General features: G+C 41.3%; 2 protein-coding genes across 2 annotated transcripts; both read right to left on the bottom strand.

Annotated features, from left to right (window-relative positions):
• Positions 1-6,629: 6,629 nt before the first annotated feature.
• LOC112061079 (olfactory receptor 5AP2-like) lies at positions 6,630-7,580 on the bottom strand. The gene has a single exon (XM_024113644.2). It carries the CDS (start codon positions 7,578-7,580, stop codon positions 6,630-6,632), a length of 951 nt encoding a protein of 316 aa, XP_023969412.2.
• A 7,467-nt stretch (positions 7,581-15,047) lies between these two features.
• LOC112061080 (olfactory receptor 10A7-like) lies at positions 15,048-15,998 on the bottom strand. Its single transcript, XM_024113645.2, has one exon. It carries the CDS (start codon positions 15,996-15,998, stop codon positions 15,048-15,050), a length of 951 nt encoding a protein of 316 aa, XP_023969413.2.
• Between the last annotated feature and the right edge of the window lie 4,713 nt (positions 15,999-20,711).

Genomic DNA, 20,711 nt, shown 5'->3' with positions numbered 1-20,711 from the left:
TACTGGTACAAACCACCATTTTATCTCGTAATTTAACCTCTATTGCAAGAAAAAATTCTGTACAAATTTTAAAATTCGTAAGAAATGTTCTATTTTCATATTCTGAGAGTGGTTTAGAACCCAAATTTCCATTTCATTGGCAATTCCATGATTTCAAAGGTTGGTTTTCTTTCCAATTTTGACTTTTTAAAAATGTATTTATCTATTTTTAATTTTATTTCTAGGTTATTTTAATTTTATATTATATTTCATTTTATAGTTATTTCAATTTGTTTCTATTAATTTATATTGATATTATTTTTTATATTATTTCATAAAACTGTATACAATAACTTTTTTCCTAAACAAAATTTTGGAGAAATTGATTTTTTCCCATGGATCATTTTAACCTCAATCAACATTTTTTTTCCCCATTAAAATTGCCAATCAGAATTTTTTAGTAGCTCTACATTTTTTCTTTTCTTCTGTATCTTTGGTTAAAAAAATATTATTTCTTTCTCTCTCTTTGTTTATGGCTGTCTAGTCTGCCATTATTTATCCTTATTAATTGCTAAATAAGGACCTGATCTGCATAGAGTTATGCATAGTGTTAATTTTACAAATCGAAAATAGTTTTGTTCCATCTGAGCCTTCTCCCATGGAAGTAAAAGATACAATTTCCACTGCCTTCAAAGATGGGGCCTGTTGATTTCAATGGAATTTGGACAGCTAACGCCTTGAGCCTACTTTAAAACGTATAGCTCAGTTTGGCAGGATTTGATTTCAATCGATAGACATCAGTAAATGTCGATATCAGCTGACACACTGAAATCAACATTAAATATCGGTAATAGGCAGTGTTAGTGCAGCCTCCCCCCGTGCCTTGTGCCCACAGAGATGGGTGTCACTGGTCCCGTGGCTGTGTAGGGAGCCCTCTGTCCCCAGCTGTCATGGGGGTGAGTGAGTGGGGCAGTGACAGCAGAGCTGCTGAGGGCTCCCTGCACATCTGCATGGCTGGTGACACCCATCCCTGCAGGTGCAAGGTGCAGGGCAGGTTGTGATCCTGGTGGGCCAGAGCTGAGACACCCAGTCTGGGCTGAGAGGAGGAGGATGAGTCTGTGTTTTTGGGGAAGGCCATCCTGCTGCTGGATGGTTTCTGTCCATGAATGGAGCCATTCAACTGGGGTAGCCTGTGCCATGATCCGTTGCTCATCATTCTTCAAAAAGTCATGGAAGATGGGAGAGATTCCAGAAGCCTGGAAAAGGCAATTATAGTGCCAATCTATAAAGAGGGAAATAAGGACAACACGAGGAATTAAAGACCAGTCAGCTTAACTTCAGTACCCGGAAAGATAATGGAGCAAATAATTAAGCAATCAATTTGCAAACACCCAGAAAATAATAAGGTGATAAGTAAGAGTCAGCATGGATTTGTCAAGAACAAATCGTGTCAAACCAGCCTGATAACTTTCTTATTCAGGGTAACAAGCCTTGTGTATAGGGGGGAAGCAGTAGATGTGGTATATCTTGACTTTAATAAGGCTTCTGATACTGTCTCATGTGACCTTCTCGTAAACAAACTAATGAAATTCAACCTAGATGGAGCTACTATAATGTGGGTGCATAACTGGTTGGAAAACCATTCCCAGAGAGTAGCTATCAGGTGTTTAGATATCAATAATTTAGATAATGGCATAGAGAGTACTTATAAACTTTGTGGACGATGCCAAACTGGGAGTAGTTGCAAGTGCTTTGAAGGATAGGATTATAATTCAAAATGATCTGGACAAACTGGAGAAATGGTCTGAAATAAATTGGATGAAATTCAATAAGGACAAATACAAAGTATTCCACTTAGGTAGAAACAATCAGTTGCACATATACAAAATGGAAAATGACTACCTAGGAAGGAGTACTGCGGAAAGGGATCTGGGGGTCATAGAGATCACAAACTAAATATGAGTCAACAGTGTAACACTGTTGCAAAAAAAGGAAACATCATTCTGCTGTAAGCAAGACATGAGAAGTGATTCTTCCTCTCTACTCCACTGATTAGTCCTCAACTGGAGTATTGTGTCCAGTTCTGGGTGCCACATTTCAGGAAAGATATGGACAAATTGGAGAAAGTCCAAAGGAGAGCAAGAAAAAATGATTAAAGGTCTAGAAAACATGACCTATGAGGAAAGATTGAAAACATTGGGTTTGTTTAGCCTGGAGAAGAGAAGACAGAGTGGACATGATAACAGTTTTCAACAACATAAAAGGTTGTTGCAAGGAGGAAGGAGAAAAATTGTTCTCCTTAACCTCTGAGGATAGGACAAGAAACAATGGGCTTAAATTGCAGCTAGGGAGGTTTAGGATGGACATTAGGAAAAAAAATCCTATCAGGGTGCTTATGCATTGGAATGAATTGCCTAGGGAGGTTGTGGATTCTCCATCATTGGAGATTTAAGAGCAGGTTAGACAAACACCTGTCAGAAATTCTCTAGTTATTACTTAGTCCTGCCTTGAGTGGAGGGGACTGGACTAGATGACCTATTGAGGTCCCTTTCAGTCCTACTTGTGATGGGTTAGATCACTGAAACTCTCTTGGGAGCTGCCACCTGATGTGCCAAGACTACTTCTGCCCCTTCTGTCCTGCCCTGTCAGCTTAGAACTTTAGTGCCCTCCCTGGTTCGAGCCAGACCCGCTAGCCTGCTGCAAACCCAGATACAGGGTCTGAATTACTTGCCCCCAGCTGCAGGCTGATCCTGAAAGCAGCTAACAGAACTGCTCTTGTCTTTAACACTCAGATGTCCAACTCCTAATGGGGTCTAAACCCGAAATAAATCTGTTTTACCCTGTATAATGCTTATACAGAGTAAACTCATAAATTGTTCGCCCTCTATAACATTGATAGAGAGATAAGCACAGCTGTTTGCCCCCCTCCCCTCCAGGTATTAATACATACTCTGGGTTAATTAATAAGTAAAAAGTGATTTTATTAAATACAGAAAGTAGGATTTAAGTGGTTTCAAGTAGTAACAGACAGAACGAAGTTAATTAAAAGTAAAATAAATTAAACATGCAAGTCTATGTCTAATACAGTAAGAAACTGAATACAGATAAGATCTCACCCTCAGAGATGTTTCAATACGTTTCTTTCACAGACTGGACACCTTCGTAGTCTGGGCACAGTCCTTTCCCCTGGTACTGCCCTTTTTCCAGCTCAGGTGGTAGCTAGGGGATTCCTCATAATGGCTCCTCCTCTTTATTCTGTTCCACCCATTTATATATATTGCATAAGGCGGGAATCCTTTATCCCTCTGGGTTCCCACCCATCCCCCTTCTCAATGAAAAAGCACCAGGTTAAAGATCGATTCCAGTTCAGGTGACATGATCACATGTCATTGTGAGACTTCATTACCCACTTGCCCGCACACAGTATACAGGAAGGTTTATAGGTAAAACAGAGTCATCTGCAGACAATTGTCCTGGTTAATAGGAGTCATCAAGATTCCAAAACACCATTAATGGCCCACACTTTGCATAATTACAATAGGCCCTCAGAGTTATATTTCATATTTCTAGTTTCAGATACAAGAGTGATACATTTATACAAAGAGGATGATCACACTCAATAGATTATAACCTTTGTAATGATACCTTACAAGAGACCTTTTGCATGAAGCATATTCCTGTTATGTTAACATATTTTCATAAAATCATATAAAATGCAACGTCACACTGCTTTTCTATGATTCTATGAATGCAAAAGACAGTTTTCTTGGATTATCAGAGTTCATTTCAAAAACAAGAATGGACTGATGTATTTTCACAGGGATTCACTCACACGAGGTCTCCACCCAAATTTTGCATCAGTATAACTATTTTGATTAGTGCTGTGACTTTGTTATGCAAATAGTTCTACGGGTACAACCTCTAGTGCGGACACAGTTTACCAATTAAAAGGTGCCTTAAACAAGTATCACTTATTCCCCTTCCCATATGGGAATGAGATATACCGATATGAGCACCTTTACATCAGTATAATTGCATACAATCTGTGTAGGTGATGGGACACCTCAAGGAGCACCCTGGACAACTCAGGGCAGCCCAGAAAACAGCCCCTCACCTGTTTCCCTTCTTCATTCCCCATATAATGGAGCAATTCCCCTCATCTCAGGGTTTTCCCTGCAGGAGCCTCTCTCACGCTCTCAAATCTCACTTCAGCCTCCTGAGCTGGCCTCTTACTCTAGCCCCCTTCTGCCCTTCATTGAACAGTGCCTGATTCCCCTCAGCTGGGCCTTCTCTAATCAGGGCTGGCTTGGCCCCAGGCTCTCCAGCCCAGGGCACACGGCCCTGTCACAGGCAGGGATAGACCAGTATAGGTAAAGTGGTGCAACTTCTATGTGTAGATAAACCTTCACATATGTATTCCTCACACTGGTTATGAAGGGGGTAGATAATGGGATGTATGACAACAAAGACGGCAGAAAGAGAAGACTTAGTTTAGTTCTTGTATTGCACAATGCTTTTGGTAACAGAGACATAGTTTTTAGGGTCGACTAGAAAATGGTAAAACATGAGAAGGAAGTGGTGGAAAATATCACCTGGTCGTGGAACGAATTCTCAGGATATTGGTTTGGCTATAAATGTACAGGCTGGGTTTTCGAATAAGAGGTAATATTAAACACTCAAATCCTATGGACAGTGAATGGGAGTTTGGCACCCGAAGGGCCAAAATCTATTTGCTGTGGATGTAAAATCTTAACTACAGTTTCTGCTAAGAACTTTTCATATAGGCCCAGTTGAAGACTAGCTAACAAAGAACAATACGTAGCTAAGAGAAAGCTGGGATAAACAAATAACCTTGTGTGTTTCAAGTCAGTGAGCAGAGTCAGCATAACTCCGAATGTAATTGGGCATCCTTATCGCAAGTTATAGACACATGAAGCACTGAGAAAGGCCTCACGGTTACTCCCTAATGCAGGGAGGAGATAGTGGTACAATACCCCTCAGAACCCAGACAGAGTGCAGGGAGAGACCGAATATAATTGACATAAGTTATGACACCCTGCCTTCACAGATGTATACCAATCCTAGCCCACAGAAATGCAAGGGTAAACTTATAAACAATTGTTATTGTTAATTACTAATTACTGCTTTTTTGCTTTAAATCGCCAGGAATGTACCTGCTGGTCAACTGGGAGAGCTGCTACTTCATTCCCCTGGACCCCAAAATTAGGATTTAACCTATACACTTTAATAGACATAGTTTGGGGGTAATTACCTGTATGTCAGCAATATGTTAATTTGGGCCATGGGCAGAGCCATTATGTAATCTTTTAGATCATTGGTTTATTATGCTTATCTTGTCTTGCTGCTAGAACCTATCCAGGAGCTTGGGAAAACCCATCCCTCATCGCTTCTCTCCTCCTAATGAGTATCGTATATAATCTATTGTAATTAATTGTTCTACAGTGTCTCTGAGCCTGACAAGCAAAGTGACACTCCGCCGTCGCTGTGTGTAATAAACTCCCGTGCTTGACTCTACATGGTGTGTATTACAGTTCTTTCAGCACCCAACACCCTTAGGTGCCATTGTCATTTACAACTGGAGCTCTGGATAACTGATTTCTATGCATTTCCCCACCACTAGCCCACTGATTGAGTCTGGGCAGGTAACCTCACCTCTTTCTGCCTTCATTTCCCAGCTATAACGTGAGAATAAGGATGTGGAGCTAGGGCTAGAGTCACAAAGCTTCCACTTTAGGCATCTGAATCCCAGGATCTGGCCCCCTGGGATTCACAAAACCCTGCTCAGCTACCAGCTGTAGGCACCTACATTTTTGCTTTAAAAGTGCCATAAGTCCCAATATTTCCGCCTCTCAACATGCCCTCTGCAGCCTCACACCAGGCATCTGCACACAACAGCCCCAGAGCGATGCAGAAATCTGGGGAAGGTAGATGTTTCCCTGCCTGACTCATGTGCTGTGCACCTAAATACCTTTAAAAAACTGGCCCTAAGATGCTTTTGAAAATCCCACTGGGTACCCAAGTATCCTGAAAAACTGGCCCTAAGTCATTGTTGAAAATGGGCAAATAAGAGGCCTGGTCTGGTGTCCTGTGTTCTGTGACACAGGTTGGAGGGTTTTCTTTTGCTTTTTTGTCCCTTTGGAAAGAAGCCTGGGGAATGAAATAAACAATAAGAAAAAGAAGTTAATTGTACAATTTCCTGTCATTGGAGTTCCATGGTGATGTTGCAATTTTATATTTATATAATGTAGGTGTTGTGTGTGTCTGGGCGTATCTCACCCTCCAAGGGATGGATGCTCAGCATTCCAACTGCATCCATTTATCCTGCACTCTCTCCCTGAGCACAATCTCCCCGCATTGTCTGAACTTCAATCAGCCACCAGTTCAAATCTCCCACCAGTCCTGTAGTAACCACCAGTGGCATCTGATATTGGTCCTAAAAAGAACAGGGTGACAGGTTTTTAAAAGGTCTATGCACCTCCATTTCTTCCAGGGCTGTGATCTGCAAAAGCATAACAAGAAACCAATGGAAGCAAATGGAAACATGACCTTCTACTTCAGTAGGCTTTGATACTGACCCTAAATCACTCCATGTTATATCTATTTCATTTTAACCTAAGGAAACTGATCAGTTAGCATTGTCCAAACCTGCATTTCCTGCAAGCTTTCCTCAGGGCCTCCTTGACCTCTTTATTTCTCAGGCTGTAGATGAGGGGATTGACCAGGGGAGTCAGGACAGTGTAGAAGACAGAGAGAACTTTCTTGGAGTCACTCAGTGCATTGGTTGTTGGGAACATATACACAATCAGTAGAGTTCCATAAAAAATGGTCACCACAGTGAGGTGAGAGGAGCAGGTAGAAAAGGCCTTTTGCCTCCCAGTGGTGGAAGGGATTCTCAGGATGGTCGCAATGATACAGATGTAGGACATCAAGGTAAGTAGGAATGGGAGAAGTGAGAAAATCAAGATGAGTGTGAAAGCCAACATTTCCATCAGCTGAGGATCATTACAGGAGAGATTTATCAGGGGGATCAGATCGCAAAAGAAATGGTCAATATCATTGGGGCCACAGAAAGTTAACTGTGATATTGACAATGTTGTTATGCTATTACCTAGGAAGCCACCTAGCCAAGAACCACCTGCGAGCTGGAGCAAGACCCTGCCACTCATACGGGCTGCATAGTGCATTGGATTGCATATCGCTAAATACCGATCATAAGACATCACCGATAAGAGAAGGCATTCCGTACCTGCTAGAGAACCAAAGAAATAATATTGTGTGAGACACCCACTAAATGAAACAGTCCTGTCCTCAGTCAGGAGACTGGCCAGCATCCTGGGTAGGATGGTGGAGGTGTAGAAGGTCTCCAAGCAGGACAAGTTCCCCAGGAAGAAGTACATGGGGGTGTGAAGGTGTTGATCAGTCACAACTAAGGTCACGATGAGGATGTTCCCAGCCACGGTTGCAATGTAGATCACGAGAAATAGCAGGAAAAGAAGGATTTGCAGTTCAGGGTGAGTCCCAAATCCCAGGAGGATGAATTCTGTGATGGACGTTTCATTTCCCTGTTCTGGGCTCGCCATGAGGTGTGTCTATGGGTAAGAAATTAACTCTGTGATATAAATGAACAAAATTCACTCAATAAATATCAGCATTGTTTTCACTGTCTCCCTCTGCTGGCTACTGAAAAAATAGCTGAGTTGAGAATAGAAGACAGGGGAGGGGGAATGCCATCTCTCTTGCTGCCTGAGATAGATTTCATATCTGCACAAACTGCAGGTTAAACAAAATGTTAATCTCTCTGGAAAGCTGTGTAGTACCTTGACAGATGGCACCAAGCACTCAGATACAATGGTGTTGGGGCTCAGCCACAACAGCACAGGAACACAGATAGAGGAGACACATTAGGTAGATATTGGAGCAAATAGTGACTGCCTGGTGTCTAAAAGCAGAACAACATAGGCTGGAGTTCCACTGCTGAAATGGGTCAGGATTTTATATTTTAGGGCAGCCACAACAAAGAAACAAACCAAGCAAATAGGGCTGGGAATTGCAATGGGTGGGCAGCCAATTGCAAATGAATTGCAGGGGAAATTGGCAGCCTAACTCTATTAGCGCCCTTTGAAAATTTTATGCAGACACACCTTTCCTATGACAATAGCTCATAGTCCTGCAGTAGGACACTCCACTTACAGAGACCCAGCCAGGTGACCATCTTATGCAAAAAAGAATGAAATTTGAAAAACCTTACAGTTAGGCCCCAGTGTTGGAAATGTTACTGCTGGTCACAGTTTCCCAATCTCCTTTTAAAGCTAGAATCCATCAATTTTGCTAAAAATTTACCCTTTCTTGCATAAAATTTCTATTGGAAATTTGTAAGAAATGTTATATTTTCATATTAGTAGAGTGGTGAGGAACCCAAATTTCCATTTTATGGGCAATTCCATGATGTCAGATGTTGGCTTTCATGCCAATTTTGACTTTTTAAAAATGTATGTATTATTAATTTTATTTCTAGATTATTTTTATTTTAGATTACTTATGTTTTTTATTGTTTATTGTATTGTATGTGTATATTTTAAAATTATTTAAATTTTATTGTATTTCATTTATAAAACAATATATAACAACTTCTTTTCCCTAACAAAATTTTCTAGAAATAAATTTGTTTCCATGTAACATTTTGATCTTGATGAATTGGTATTTTCTGCTGGAAAATATTCCAACAGAATTTTTTATCAGCTCTAAATTTTATTCTTTTTTTTCCTTTATTTGGTTAAAAAATATTACTTCTCTCTCTCTCTTTTTGTGGCTGTCGTATCTGCCATTTTTTCAAATCTGCCAAATTGGAGGCAATTTCTAATTTCAGAAGGTGGAGAAAGCTACTGGGGGAGAGGCTGTTGCAGATTTGATTTTGATAAATAGGGAGGAATGGATTGAGAATTTGAAAGTGGAAGGCAGCTTGGGTGAAAGTGATCATGAAATTATGGAGTTCATGACTCGGCAGGATTTGGTTTCAATGGATAGATGTTGGTAAACATTGCTATCAGCTGAGACACTGAAACCAACAACAGAAAATATTGGTCACAGGCAGCGTTAGTTCAGCTTCCCCCCGTGCCGTGCACCGACAGGCATGTGTGTCAGTGGTCCTGTGGCCATGCAGGGATCTGTCTGCCTCCAGCTCTCACAGCATGGTGACAGTCATCCCTACAGGTGCAAAGGGCAGGCTGTGGTCCTGGAGGGAAAGAACCCAGCTCCACAGCCTGGTCTGCGAGGATGAAGAATGGTCCCTGGCAATGGGAGAGGCCACCCCCCACTGCTGGATGGCTTCTACCCATAGACGGAGCCATTCAACTATGGGGTGACCTCTGCTATGGCCCGGGGCTCATCGTTCTCCTCGTCCTCGCAGCCCTGGTCACAGATCTCTGCTCTGCTGGGTCATAGCAGTTGCAGTGTCTTGGACCTCTCGGCCATCTAGGGAGCCACCTGTACCTCTGTTGTCACTGCTGGGAGTCCTCCACAACGCCATTGCCCTAACCCTGATCCCAGCCCTACCCCCCACTGAATTTCCCGCAACTATAAAAACTAAAATAGTTAAAAATCGAAAAGAAAATTAAAAATAAAAAACAATAACGGTTGAAATTGAACAAATAAAATTGAATTCTGCCAAGCCTGTATATAGCTCTTAGCACGGAGCACAGCAGCAAATATCAGCCGTGTTGTACCCACATCGTCTCACTAACCCTCTCGATGCCCCAGTGAGATCTGTGCCAGAAAGAAAAGTAAAATCTTGTGTTTAACCCGGAGGAAAGCTTAAAGTGGAATGAAGGATGCTCCAGTGTTTGAAGAGTTCACCTTGGACTTGGCAGATGTTACTTCAATTCCCTCCTTTGTCAAACTCCTTCTGTGACTGTCAGGCCAAATTTCCAAAGGCTGGAAGGTACCTAAAAATGTGGATTGGTGCCTGAGTAAGTGCAGTACCTAACGCCCACTAGGACTGTCTCTGTATCTGTAGGTGCCGAAACACCTCTATAAATGTGACCCTCTGTGTGTCAGGTCCCCATCTGGAAAACAGGGATAATAGCATCTCATGGGGTTGTGGGAGGATAGATACATTCAGTACAGTGAGGTGCCCAGATACCATGGTGATGGGGGGCAGATAAGGAGCTAGGATAGCAGTGACCTGACCGGTCTTTTCTTTCTCCGAATTCTGCCATTTTGCTTTGGGTTGGGACTTTAGGAGAGATCATTGCCCAGTTCCCCTTGGATTCCCAAACCTTGAGCTTGAACCTTGAAATGAGAAGGAAGGAAAAGGTTGAGTTACCTCTAAGGTGGGTCTATCAGCAGTTGGAGTCTCTGTTGTCACCTCCTGACATAGCATATCACGTAACAGGATCCAGGTTATTCAGTCCATCTTCTCTCCCCACTGGATCCACATACTTCCATGTTCCCAGTGAATAGAACGTTATAGCCCAGAACAGCTACCGAGGCACCACTGTCATGTCTGGTAATGTGCCCTGTGCCTCATGCCCTCCATCAAGTGTGGAAAGTCTTTTCTGATTCATTATATATCCTTCTGTTGGAAGGTACAGTCTCCAAAGGCACGTCTGTTCTGGGGAATGTAACAAGCAAGGAAAAGTTTGTCTAAAAATAAACCAAATACTATGTCGGTAGAGTAAAACTTCTAATCTCAAAGGGAAAGTCCTGGAGAGGGAAGAAACCTCTAATGCTAAAATAAATCTCTGTCTTTATTAGGTGAATGCTACAATGACTGTCAAGAAATAATGCATTAACCCTAGAAATAAAATTTACACCTGAGATTTTTAGAGCCGATTAACTGATTTAGACACCGAGTTCTCATCCATTTCCCTTAGAAAGTTTTTTAAATCTCAGCAGAGCATTAGCTGATCTTTCATTTTCTCCAACCAAACTTCCTGTTGTCCTTCATAGTAAGCAGACATGTACCCAGTCCCCATCCAATAAGCTCATTCAATCTGTTCAGATAACATTTTTAAAATAGTCTAAGTGATTTAGGTGCCTACATCCCATTTTCAAAAGTGTCTTAGTTACGAAGGCTTAGCAGCCTAAATCTCACTGAAAGGCAATGGGATTTAGGCTCTTATGTCACTTTTGAAGATTGCTTACTTTTTTTTGAAAATGTTATCCTTATCTCAATGTCTTCTGGTCAGTCATTTCTGAAACGAGGAAGTGCCAGCTGATGCTCAAATGAAATGCAGATGCAACAAGGTGTTTTACACATTTAGGTTGGGATTTTCAAAGGCTGGTAATGTACACAATAAACACCCAACTGCCACGGAATTGCTATGAGAGTTTGGCACCTAACTGCCTTAGGCTTCTTGGAAAAGCCCAGACCATGGAAGCATGGAGGTTAGAAACCCGAGATTATAAAGTGCAAATAGTTTGTTCCCAAATCCCTGACAAATTTCAGGGTTTCATGGCTCTTCAGTGCCACAGGAATTGTACAAATTAGATAATCTTGTACCAGAACTGTAGGCCTCTAATTGGTCTGTTGGAATGTTTGATAAGCAACCGAACAGTACAGATTCCATCCTGTAGAGGACAGCATTATACATTCACACTAGCCAATTCATGGTCCGATTTGGGTACAGTCAATATAATCATTTCAGTTATGTGTATTGCAATATATTCTGCAACTTGACTCCAAAACTGTGCTTCTTGTCCTAAAGGAAAGGTTTGTTCCAGCCTTTACAGAAGAATACAAATATTCACTTATTTCTGAACGCAAAGCAAACTATCAGATTGTTATTCCCAGTCCTCTCCTAGCATAATTTGCTCTCTAACCATGTCATAAAGTCTCAGTTCAATTTATAATCATTGTGAATAATTGTGTGTCACCAAAGTTTTGTTTGTCATAGTGCCCAAATGTGGAATATTTGTGGCTTACATCATTGTATTTTGGAAAAAGAGGTTTCTTTTTTTGTTTTGTTTTTTTAATTAATCTCTGGCAAAACTATTGCTGACAAGAATGAAATCCCATTGCCTAACTCTTTGAAGGATACATGTCTAAACAGAAAATTGGCTATAACAGAACAATAGACCAGAATCTTCACAAACCGTGGCTTAAATTTTTAATTCCAAGATGATTGGCTCTTAATGACTTAAGCAATATTTTTTAACTGAAGTCACGGATTTAACAATTACTGACTATTTGCCATTCCATATGAACAGCTGCCATCTAGAGATCATTAGAAAGGATGCATAAAAAATGTGTCACATTAACCTTGACTTTCCCTAATGCCCATTTTCCAGCAATGGGCTTAAATTGCAGCAAGGGAGGTATAGTTTGGACATTAGGAAAAACTTCCTAACTATCAGAGTGGTTAAGCACTGGAATAAATTGTCTAAGGAGGTTGTGGAATCTCCCTCATTGAAGGCTTTTAAGAACAGATTAGACAAACACCTGTCAGGAATTGTCTAGTAATTATGTAGTCCTACCTTGAGTGCAGAGGATTGGACTTTGTGATCTATTGAGGACCCTTCCGGTCCTACTCTATGATTCTATGAATGCAAAAGACAGTTTCCCTGGATTACCCTAGTTTCAAAGCCATGAGTATACTGATGTTTTTTCACAGGGATTCACTTACACACGGTCTTCACCATAATTTTGCATCATAGAATCATAGAACTGGAAGGGACCTCGAGAGGTCATCTAGTCCAGTCCCTTGCCCGCATGGCAGGACTAAGTATTATCTAGACCAGGGGTCGGCAACGTTCGGCACATGGCTCGCCAGGGTAAGCACCCTAGTGGGCCGGGCCAGTTTATTTACCTGCTGATGCGGCAGATTTGGCCGATCGTGGCCCCCACTCGCTGTGGTTCACCGGCCCGGGCCAATGGGGGCGGCGGGAAGCGGCACGAGCCGAGGGATGTGCTAGCTGCGGCTTCCCGCCGCCCCCATTGGCCCGGGATGGCGAACCGTGGCCAGTGGGGGCCACGATCGGCCGAACCTGCCGTGTCAGCAGGTAAATAAACTGGCCCGGCACACTAGGGTGCTTATCCTGGTGAGCCGCGTGCCGAACGTTGCCGACCCCTGGTCTAGATAATACTTAGTCCTGCCATGAGGGCAGGAAGTTTTCTAATGTCCAACCTAAACTGCCCTAGCTGCAATTTAAGCCCATTGCTTCTTGTCCTATCCTCACAGGTTAAGGAGAACAATTTTTCTCCTTCCTCCTTGTAACAACCTTTTATGTAGTTGAAAACTGTTATTATGTCCCCTCTCAGTCTTCTCTTCTCCAGACTAAACAAACTCATTTTTTTCAATCTTTCCTCACAGGTCATGTTTTCTAGACCTTTCAGCATTTTTGTTGCTCTTCTCTGTACTTTCTCCAATTTGTCCACATCTTTCCTGAAATGTGGCGCCCAGAACTGGACACAATACTCCAGTTGAGGCCTAATCAGTGAGGAGTAGAACTGAAGAATTACTTCTTGTGACTTGCTTACAACACTCCTGCTAATACATCCCAGAATGTTGTTTGCTTTTTTTGCAACAGCATTACAGGTCTGTCGCATCTTACACTGGGGTTACATTCCGCAGTCAGCACGTAAAGCGAAAATCGCGTATAGTCAAAATTACATTGAGTGTAATGGCGGGTGGAATCACCCGCACTACAGGTACAGTATTAAATTGTTATTTTTCTCTCTTTTTTTTTGTTTTTTTACTTTTGCCAACCGCGTAAAGCTGAATTCACACATGTTAAATGCGCGTAAGATGTGACAGACCTGTACACTGTTGACTCATATTTAGCTTGTGACCCCCAGATCTCTTTCCGCAGTACTCCTTCCCAGGCTGTCATTTTCCATATTGTATGTGTGCAACTGATTGTTCCTTTATAAGTGGAGGACTTTGCATTTGTCCTTATTGAATTTCATCCCTATTTACTTCAGACCATTTCTGCAGTTTGTCCAGATCATTTTGAATTGTAATTCTATCCTCCAAACACTTGCAGCCCCTCCCAGCTTGGTATTGTACACAAAGTTTATAAGTGTATTCTCTATGCCATTATCTAAATTATTGATGAAGATATTGAACAGAACGGGATCCAGGCCCCACTCATTATGCCCTTCCAGCATGACTATGAACTACTGATAGCTACTCTCCGGGAACAGTTTTCCAACTAGTTATGCACCCATCTTATTCTAGCTCCATCTAGGTTGTATTTCCCTAGTTTGTTTATGAGAAGGTCATGCGAGATAGTATCAAAGCCTTTTTAAAGTCAAGATATACCACATCTACCACTTTCCCCTATCCACAAGGCTTGTTACCCTGTCAGCAAATGCTATCAGGTTGGTTTGACATGATTTATTCTTGACAAATCCATGCTGACTGTTACTTATCTCCTCATTATCTTCTAGGTGCTTACAAAAAGATTGCTTAATTATTTCTCCATTATGTTTATGGGTACTGAAGTTAAGCTGACTGGTCTGTAATTCCCCGGTTCTCCCTTTTTATAGATGGGCACTATATGGGAATCCTGTGTTCTGTGGCAAAGGTTAGAGGGTTTCTTTTTGCTTTTCTGTTCCTTTTGAAGGAAGCCTGGGGATGAAATACACTATAAGAATCAAAAGTTAATTATAGAATTTCCTAACATTAGAGTGTGTGTGTGTGTGTGTGTGTGTGTGTGTGTGTGTGTGTGTGTGAGAGAGAGAGAGAGAGAGGCACCCTACAAAGAATGGATGTTCAGCTTTCCAAGTGAGGCCATTATCCCTGCACTCTCTCACTGAGCACAGTCTCTCCTCATTGTCTGAACTTAGAGCAGCCACAAGTTCAAAGCTCCCGCTAGCCCAGTAGTACTCACCAGTGACTTATATAGACCACTTAAAATCTGTGACCCCATTCTTTTTAGGACCTATCTCTCTCCACTTTCTCCCATGGCTCTGACACTGTAAGAGTACGACAGGAAGCCCAGTGAAGCTAATGGAAACATGACCTTGGACTATAGCAGGCTTGGATTCAGGCCCTAAACAAGCCTATGGTATGTCTATTTTATTTTAACCTAAGGAAACTGATTGGTTAGCATTGTCCAAACATGGATTTCCTGATAGCTTTTCTCAGGGCCTCCTTGACCTCTTTGTTCTTCAGGCTGTAGATGAGGGGATTGACCAGGGGAGTCAGGACAGTGTAGAAGACAGAGAGAACTTTCTTGAAGTCTCTCAGGGTGTTGGTTGTTGGGAACATATAGGCAATCAGTAGAGTTACATAATACATGGTCACCACAATGAGGTGGGAGGAGCAGGTGGAAAAGGCCTTTTGCCTCCCCGTGATGGAAGGGATTCTCAGGATGGTCACAATGATGCAGATGTAGGACATCAAGGTAAGTAGGAATGGGACCACTAAGAAAATCAAGCTGAGTGTGAAAGCCAACATTTCCATCAGGTGAGGATCATTACAGGAGAGATTTATCAGGGGGATAGGATCACAAAAGAAATGGTCAATACCATTGGGGCCACAGAAAGTTAACTGGGATATCGGCAATGTTATTATGCCACTACAGAGGAAGCCACCTATCCAAGAGCCACCTATAAACTGTAGGCAAGACCTGCCACTCATATGGGCTGCATAGTGCATTGGATTGCATATCGCTAAATACCGATCATATGACATCACTGATAAAAGAAGGCATTCTGTAGCAACCATAGAAGTAAAGAAATAATATTGTGTGAGACACCCACTAAATGAAATAGTTCTGTCCCCACTCAGGAGAGTGGTCAGCATGCTGGGCAGGATTGTTGAAGTGTAGCAGGTCTCCAGGCATGACAAGTTCCCCAGGAAGAAGTACATGGGGGTGTGAAGGCAACAATCAACCACAATAAGAACCATAATGAGGATGTTCCCGGCCATGGTTGCCATGTAGATCACAAGAAACAGCAGGAAAAGAAAGATTTGCAGTTCAGGGAGAGTTCCGAATCCCAGGAGGATGAATTCTGTGATGGACGTTTGATTTCTCTGTTCTGGGTTCATCATAGGTTGTGTCCATGGGAAAGAAATTCACTCTGGGATATAAATGAAGAACATTCACTCAATAAAACATCAGCATTCTTTTCATTGTCCCCCCAGCTGGCTATCGGAACAATAGCTAATTAGAGAGTGGAGGCTAGCGGATGGGAAAGGGAGAAAATGCCATCTCACTTGACTCCTGGGATAAATTTCATATCTGATCAGCCTGCAGGTTAAAGAAAACGTTAATCTGTCTGGAAACCTGTGTAGTAACTTGACAAATCACACCAATCAACCGAGTAATGTGGGGATGGGGCTAATGTACAATAGTACAGAACAACAGATAGATATTGGTTCAAATAGTCATAGATTTCACTTCCTGGTCTATCAAAGCAGAACAGTGTCCTTGGACAGGCTGGAGTTCCACTGCTGAAATGGGTCAGGATTTTATATTTTAGGGGAAGCCACAACAAAGAAACAAACCAAAGAAATAAGGTTTGGAATTGCAATGGTTGGGCAGCCAACTGCAAGTGAATTGCAGTGAAATGGGCAGCCTAATTATAAGCACCCTTTGAAAGTTTTTATCCTAAACAAGCAAATACCTGTCCTTCCCTAGGACAATAGTTCATTGTCCTGCAGTGGGACACTCTACACAGAGACCCAATCTTCATTAAAAAGAATCAACCCACCAACCAAGGGAAAAAAAAATCTAGCTAGAAACCAACGTTTTAGGTAGAAATGTATCCTCTATTGCAAGAAAAATCTTTCCTTACCAATTTCTAACTTTATACAATATGCTATTTTCAGATTATGATATTGGTGTGGAACCCAAATTTCCATTTAATTGAATATTCCATGATTTCAAATGTTGGTTTTCATTCCAATTTTGTCTTTTTAAAAATGTATTTATTTATTTTTAATTTTATTTCTTGACTATTTTTATTTTATATTACTTAAGTTATTTTATATATTTAATGTATTTTATTTGAATCCTATTTTATAATTTAAATGTATTTTATACTAGTTTATTTTTATATTTTATTTCATTTGATATCATTTTATAAAATATGTACAACAACTTTTTTCCTAAACAAAATTTTGTAGAAATTGATATGTACCCCTGGGACATTTTGATCTCAATTAACTGACATTTTCTGATGCAAAAATAGTCCATTATTGCTCTATTTCTTATCCTTTATTTCTTAAACATTGGTTAAAAAATATTAATTCTCTCTCTCCTCCCCTCTTTTTATTAGTCATGTCAGATGAGAGAGCCACAATCTCTCTTACCATTACTAATCCTTAGAGAAATAAGGTGGGTGAGGTAATAGCTTTTATTTGACCAATTTACTAATCTTTATTAATTGCTAAGTAAGGACCTGATTCTGTGTAGAGCTATGCAGAGAGTTAATTTTACAAACCAGGAATAATTCTGTTCAGTCTGAGCCTTCTCTCTCTGAAGTCAAAGATAAAAACTCCACTGACTTGAAGGATGGGGCCCATTGATTTCAATGGGATTTGGACAGTTAACGCCTTGAGCCTTCTTTGACACTTATAGCTCAGCTCGGCAGGATTCAATTTCAATCGATAGATATTGGTAAATGTCGATATCAGCTGAGACACTGAAATCAACAACAGGAAAGATCCGTAACAGTCGGCGTTAGTGCAACCTCCCCCCATGCCTTGCACTGCAGGATTGGGTGCCATCAGCCCCACGGCTGTGCAAAAGCCCTCTGCACCCTCACAGTCCTGGCCATGGAACTCTGCTCCACTGGGCCAGAGCAGTCAACTTCCCTGCCCCTTTCACCCGGGTATCTTGGACCCCTCACCCGGCAGGGAGCGAACAGTATCCCTGCTGGCACTGCTGGGGGCCCCCCACAACCCCACTGCCCTAACTCTGACCCTAACCTACCACCACTGAATTTCCTGCAACTGTAAAAATTGAAATTGTTAAATATCAGGAATTATCATAAAGATTAAAATCCCAATATTAATCATCAAAAGGGCAAAAGAAAAAGAAAAACAAATTCTGCCAAGCCTACTTATAGCCAATGTCTGCACCCCGAGCTCGGAGCACAGCAGTAAATATCAGCTCTGCTTTACCAACCTCATCTCATGAATGCTCTCAACACCCAAGTGAGGTGGGAGCTGCAATTAAGAGTACAATCCTGTATGCAGTATGGAGGGAAGCTCAAAGCTTGATGAACGATGCTCCCGTGTTTGAAGAGCTAGCTTTGTACTTGGGAGCTGTTGGTTCAATTCCCTGCTTTGTCACAAACTACTTGTGTGATTTTCATGCCAGATTTCCAAAGGCCGGTAGATAACTAAAAATGCACATTGTGGCCTGAGTAGGGGCAGTACCTAACGCCCATCGATTTCGAATCCCACTAAGGGTTCCTGTGTCTTTAGGTGCTGAAACACCTCTATAAATCTGTCCTCTGGGTGTCAGGTCCCCATCTGTAAAGCTTGGATAATAATACCTCATGGGATGTTGGGAGGATAGATACATTAAAGACAGTGCGGTGCCCAGATACCATGGTGATGGGGACCACACAAGGAGCTAGGATAACAGTAACCTGAGAGATATTTTATATTTCAAAATTCAGTCATATTGCTTTGGGTAGAGAGTTTAAAGAGAGATCATTGCAATCTTCCCATTAGGTAACTAATTTCATGGGAATCCTACAAACTTACATTGCTTCTAAAACCTCAAGATTCAAGGAGTGGGGGCAGGAAAAGGTAGATTTACCTTTAAGGCGGGTGAGTCACAAACTTGAATCTGATGTCACCTCCTCACTTAGCATTTCTGGGACCAGGATCCAGGTTATTCAGTCCATCTTCTCTACCCACCACATCCACGTATTTCCATGTACACAGGAAATAGAACGTCATAACCCAGATTGGCTTCCTTGGCTCTGTTATGTCTGTTAACATGCCCTGTGCGTCATACCCTGAGACAAATGGGGAATGTTTTCTCTGATTCAGTATATATCCTTCTGTGGGAAGGTGCAGTCTCCTGAGGCACGACTGATTAGGGGAACATAACAGACAAGGAAAAGTTAGTGTTTCATTTTTTTCTAGGCAATGTCAGAAGAGTCAAACTTCTAGTCTCAAAGGGCAAGTCATGGAGAGAGAAAACACTTTTCATCCTAAAACAAATTTATGTTTCCTGGATGAATGTTATTTTGATTGTGAAGTAATAACTCACTAATTCAAGGAATAAAGTTTACGGCTGAGATTGCCAGAGATGCCAAAGTGATTTGGATACCAAGGTCCCATTCAATTCCCTTAGGCAGCTTTGAAAATCTCAGGATACTTAGCTGAGCTTGCACTTTCTCCAAAGAAACCTCCTGTTGCCCTCAATAGCAACCACACCTGTACCAGTCCCCCTCCAATAACATTGGATAATCAGTTCAGGTAACATTTTAATAAGTCTTTAAGTGATTTAGGTGCCTAAATCTCATTTTCAAAAGTGTCTTTGTTACTAAGGCTTAGCAGCCTAGGTCTCACTGAAAATCAACAGGACTTAGGCTCCTAAATCAGTTTTGACATTTGCTTAAGTGTCTTTGATAATGTTACCCAATTAATGCTCAGATAAAATGCAGGTAGAACAAGGTGCTTTACACATTTAGACTGGGATTTTCAAAGGGGGGGTAATGTATACAATATACACCTAAATCCCATTGAATTCCTATGAGAATTTGGAAAACTACTTTAGGCTTCTTGGAAAATCCCAGAGCGTGCAAGCATTGAGGCTAGAAACCTGAGATTATAAAAAAAGTACAAACCATTTCTTCCCAAATCCCTGACAGGTTTCAGGGTCATGTGGGTCTTCAGTGCCACAGGAATTGTACAAATTAGATAATCTTGTACAAGAACTATAGGCCTCTGATTGGTCTATTGGAGTGTTTGATAAGCAACCAAACAATACGGATTCCATCCTGTAGAGGACAGCATTATACATTCACACTAGCCAATTCATGGTCCAATTTGAGTACAGTCAATATAATCATTTCAGTTGTGTGTATTGCAATATATTCTGCAAATTGACTCCAAAACTGTCCTTTTTCAGCATGATGTTTCTGACATACTGCCACATCTTGCCCTGAAGGTAATGCTTCTTCCAGCCTTTTCTGAAGAATACAAATATTCACTCATTTCTGATTGTATATTGTTATTCCCAGTTCTCTCCTAGTGTAATTTGCTCCCTAACCATGTCATAAGTCCTCATTCCAATTTATCACCAGTTTGAATAATTGTGTGTCACCAAAGCCTTGTTGTTCATAATGCCCAAATGTGGAATATTTGTGGCTCACATCATTGTATTTTGGAAAAAGGTTTCTATTTTTTTGTTTTGTTTTTAAATTAATCTCTGGCAAACATATTGCTGATAGGGATGAAATCCCACAGCTCAAGTCTTTGAAGAATACATGTTTCAACTGAAAATTGGCTATAACACAGGGATAGACCTGAATCTTCACACACTGGGGCTTACATTTTTATTTCCAAGTTTATTAACTCCTAATCACTTAGACAGTAATTGTTAAATCTATGATTTCAGTTAAAAATATTGCTTATTTGCCATTCCCTGCAATCAGCTGTCATGTAGAGATCACTAGAAAGGCTACATAAAACATTGGCCACATTAACCTTTGCTTCCTCCGAATGCCCATCTTCCACTATAGCCACCCCTTTCCCTGCCTTCACCCTCTGCTATCCTTAGTATCCATGATACAGCAG

Source organism: Chrysemys picta, chromosome 12, assembly GCF_011386835.1.
Source record: "Chrysemys picta bellii isolate R12L10 chromosome 12, ASM1138683v2, whole genome shotgun sequence".
In the NCBI taxonomy this organism is placed as follows: domain Eukaryota; kingdom Metazoa; phylum Chordata; order Testudines; family Emydidae; genus Chrysemys; species Chrysemys picta.
This window is presented reverse-complemented; position numbering and strand designations above follow the sequence as displayed.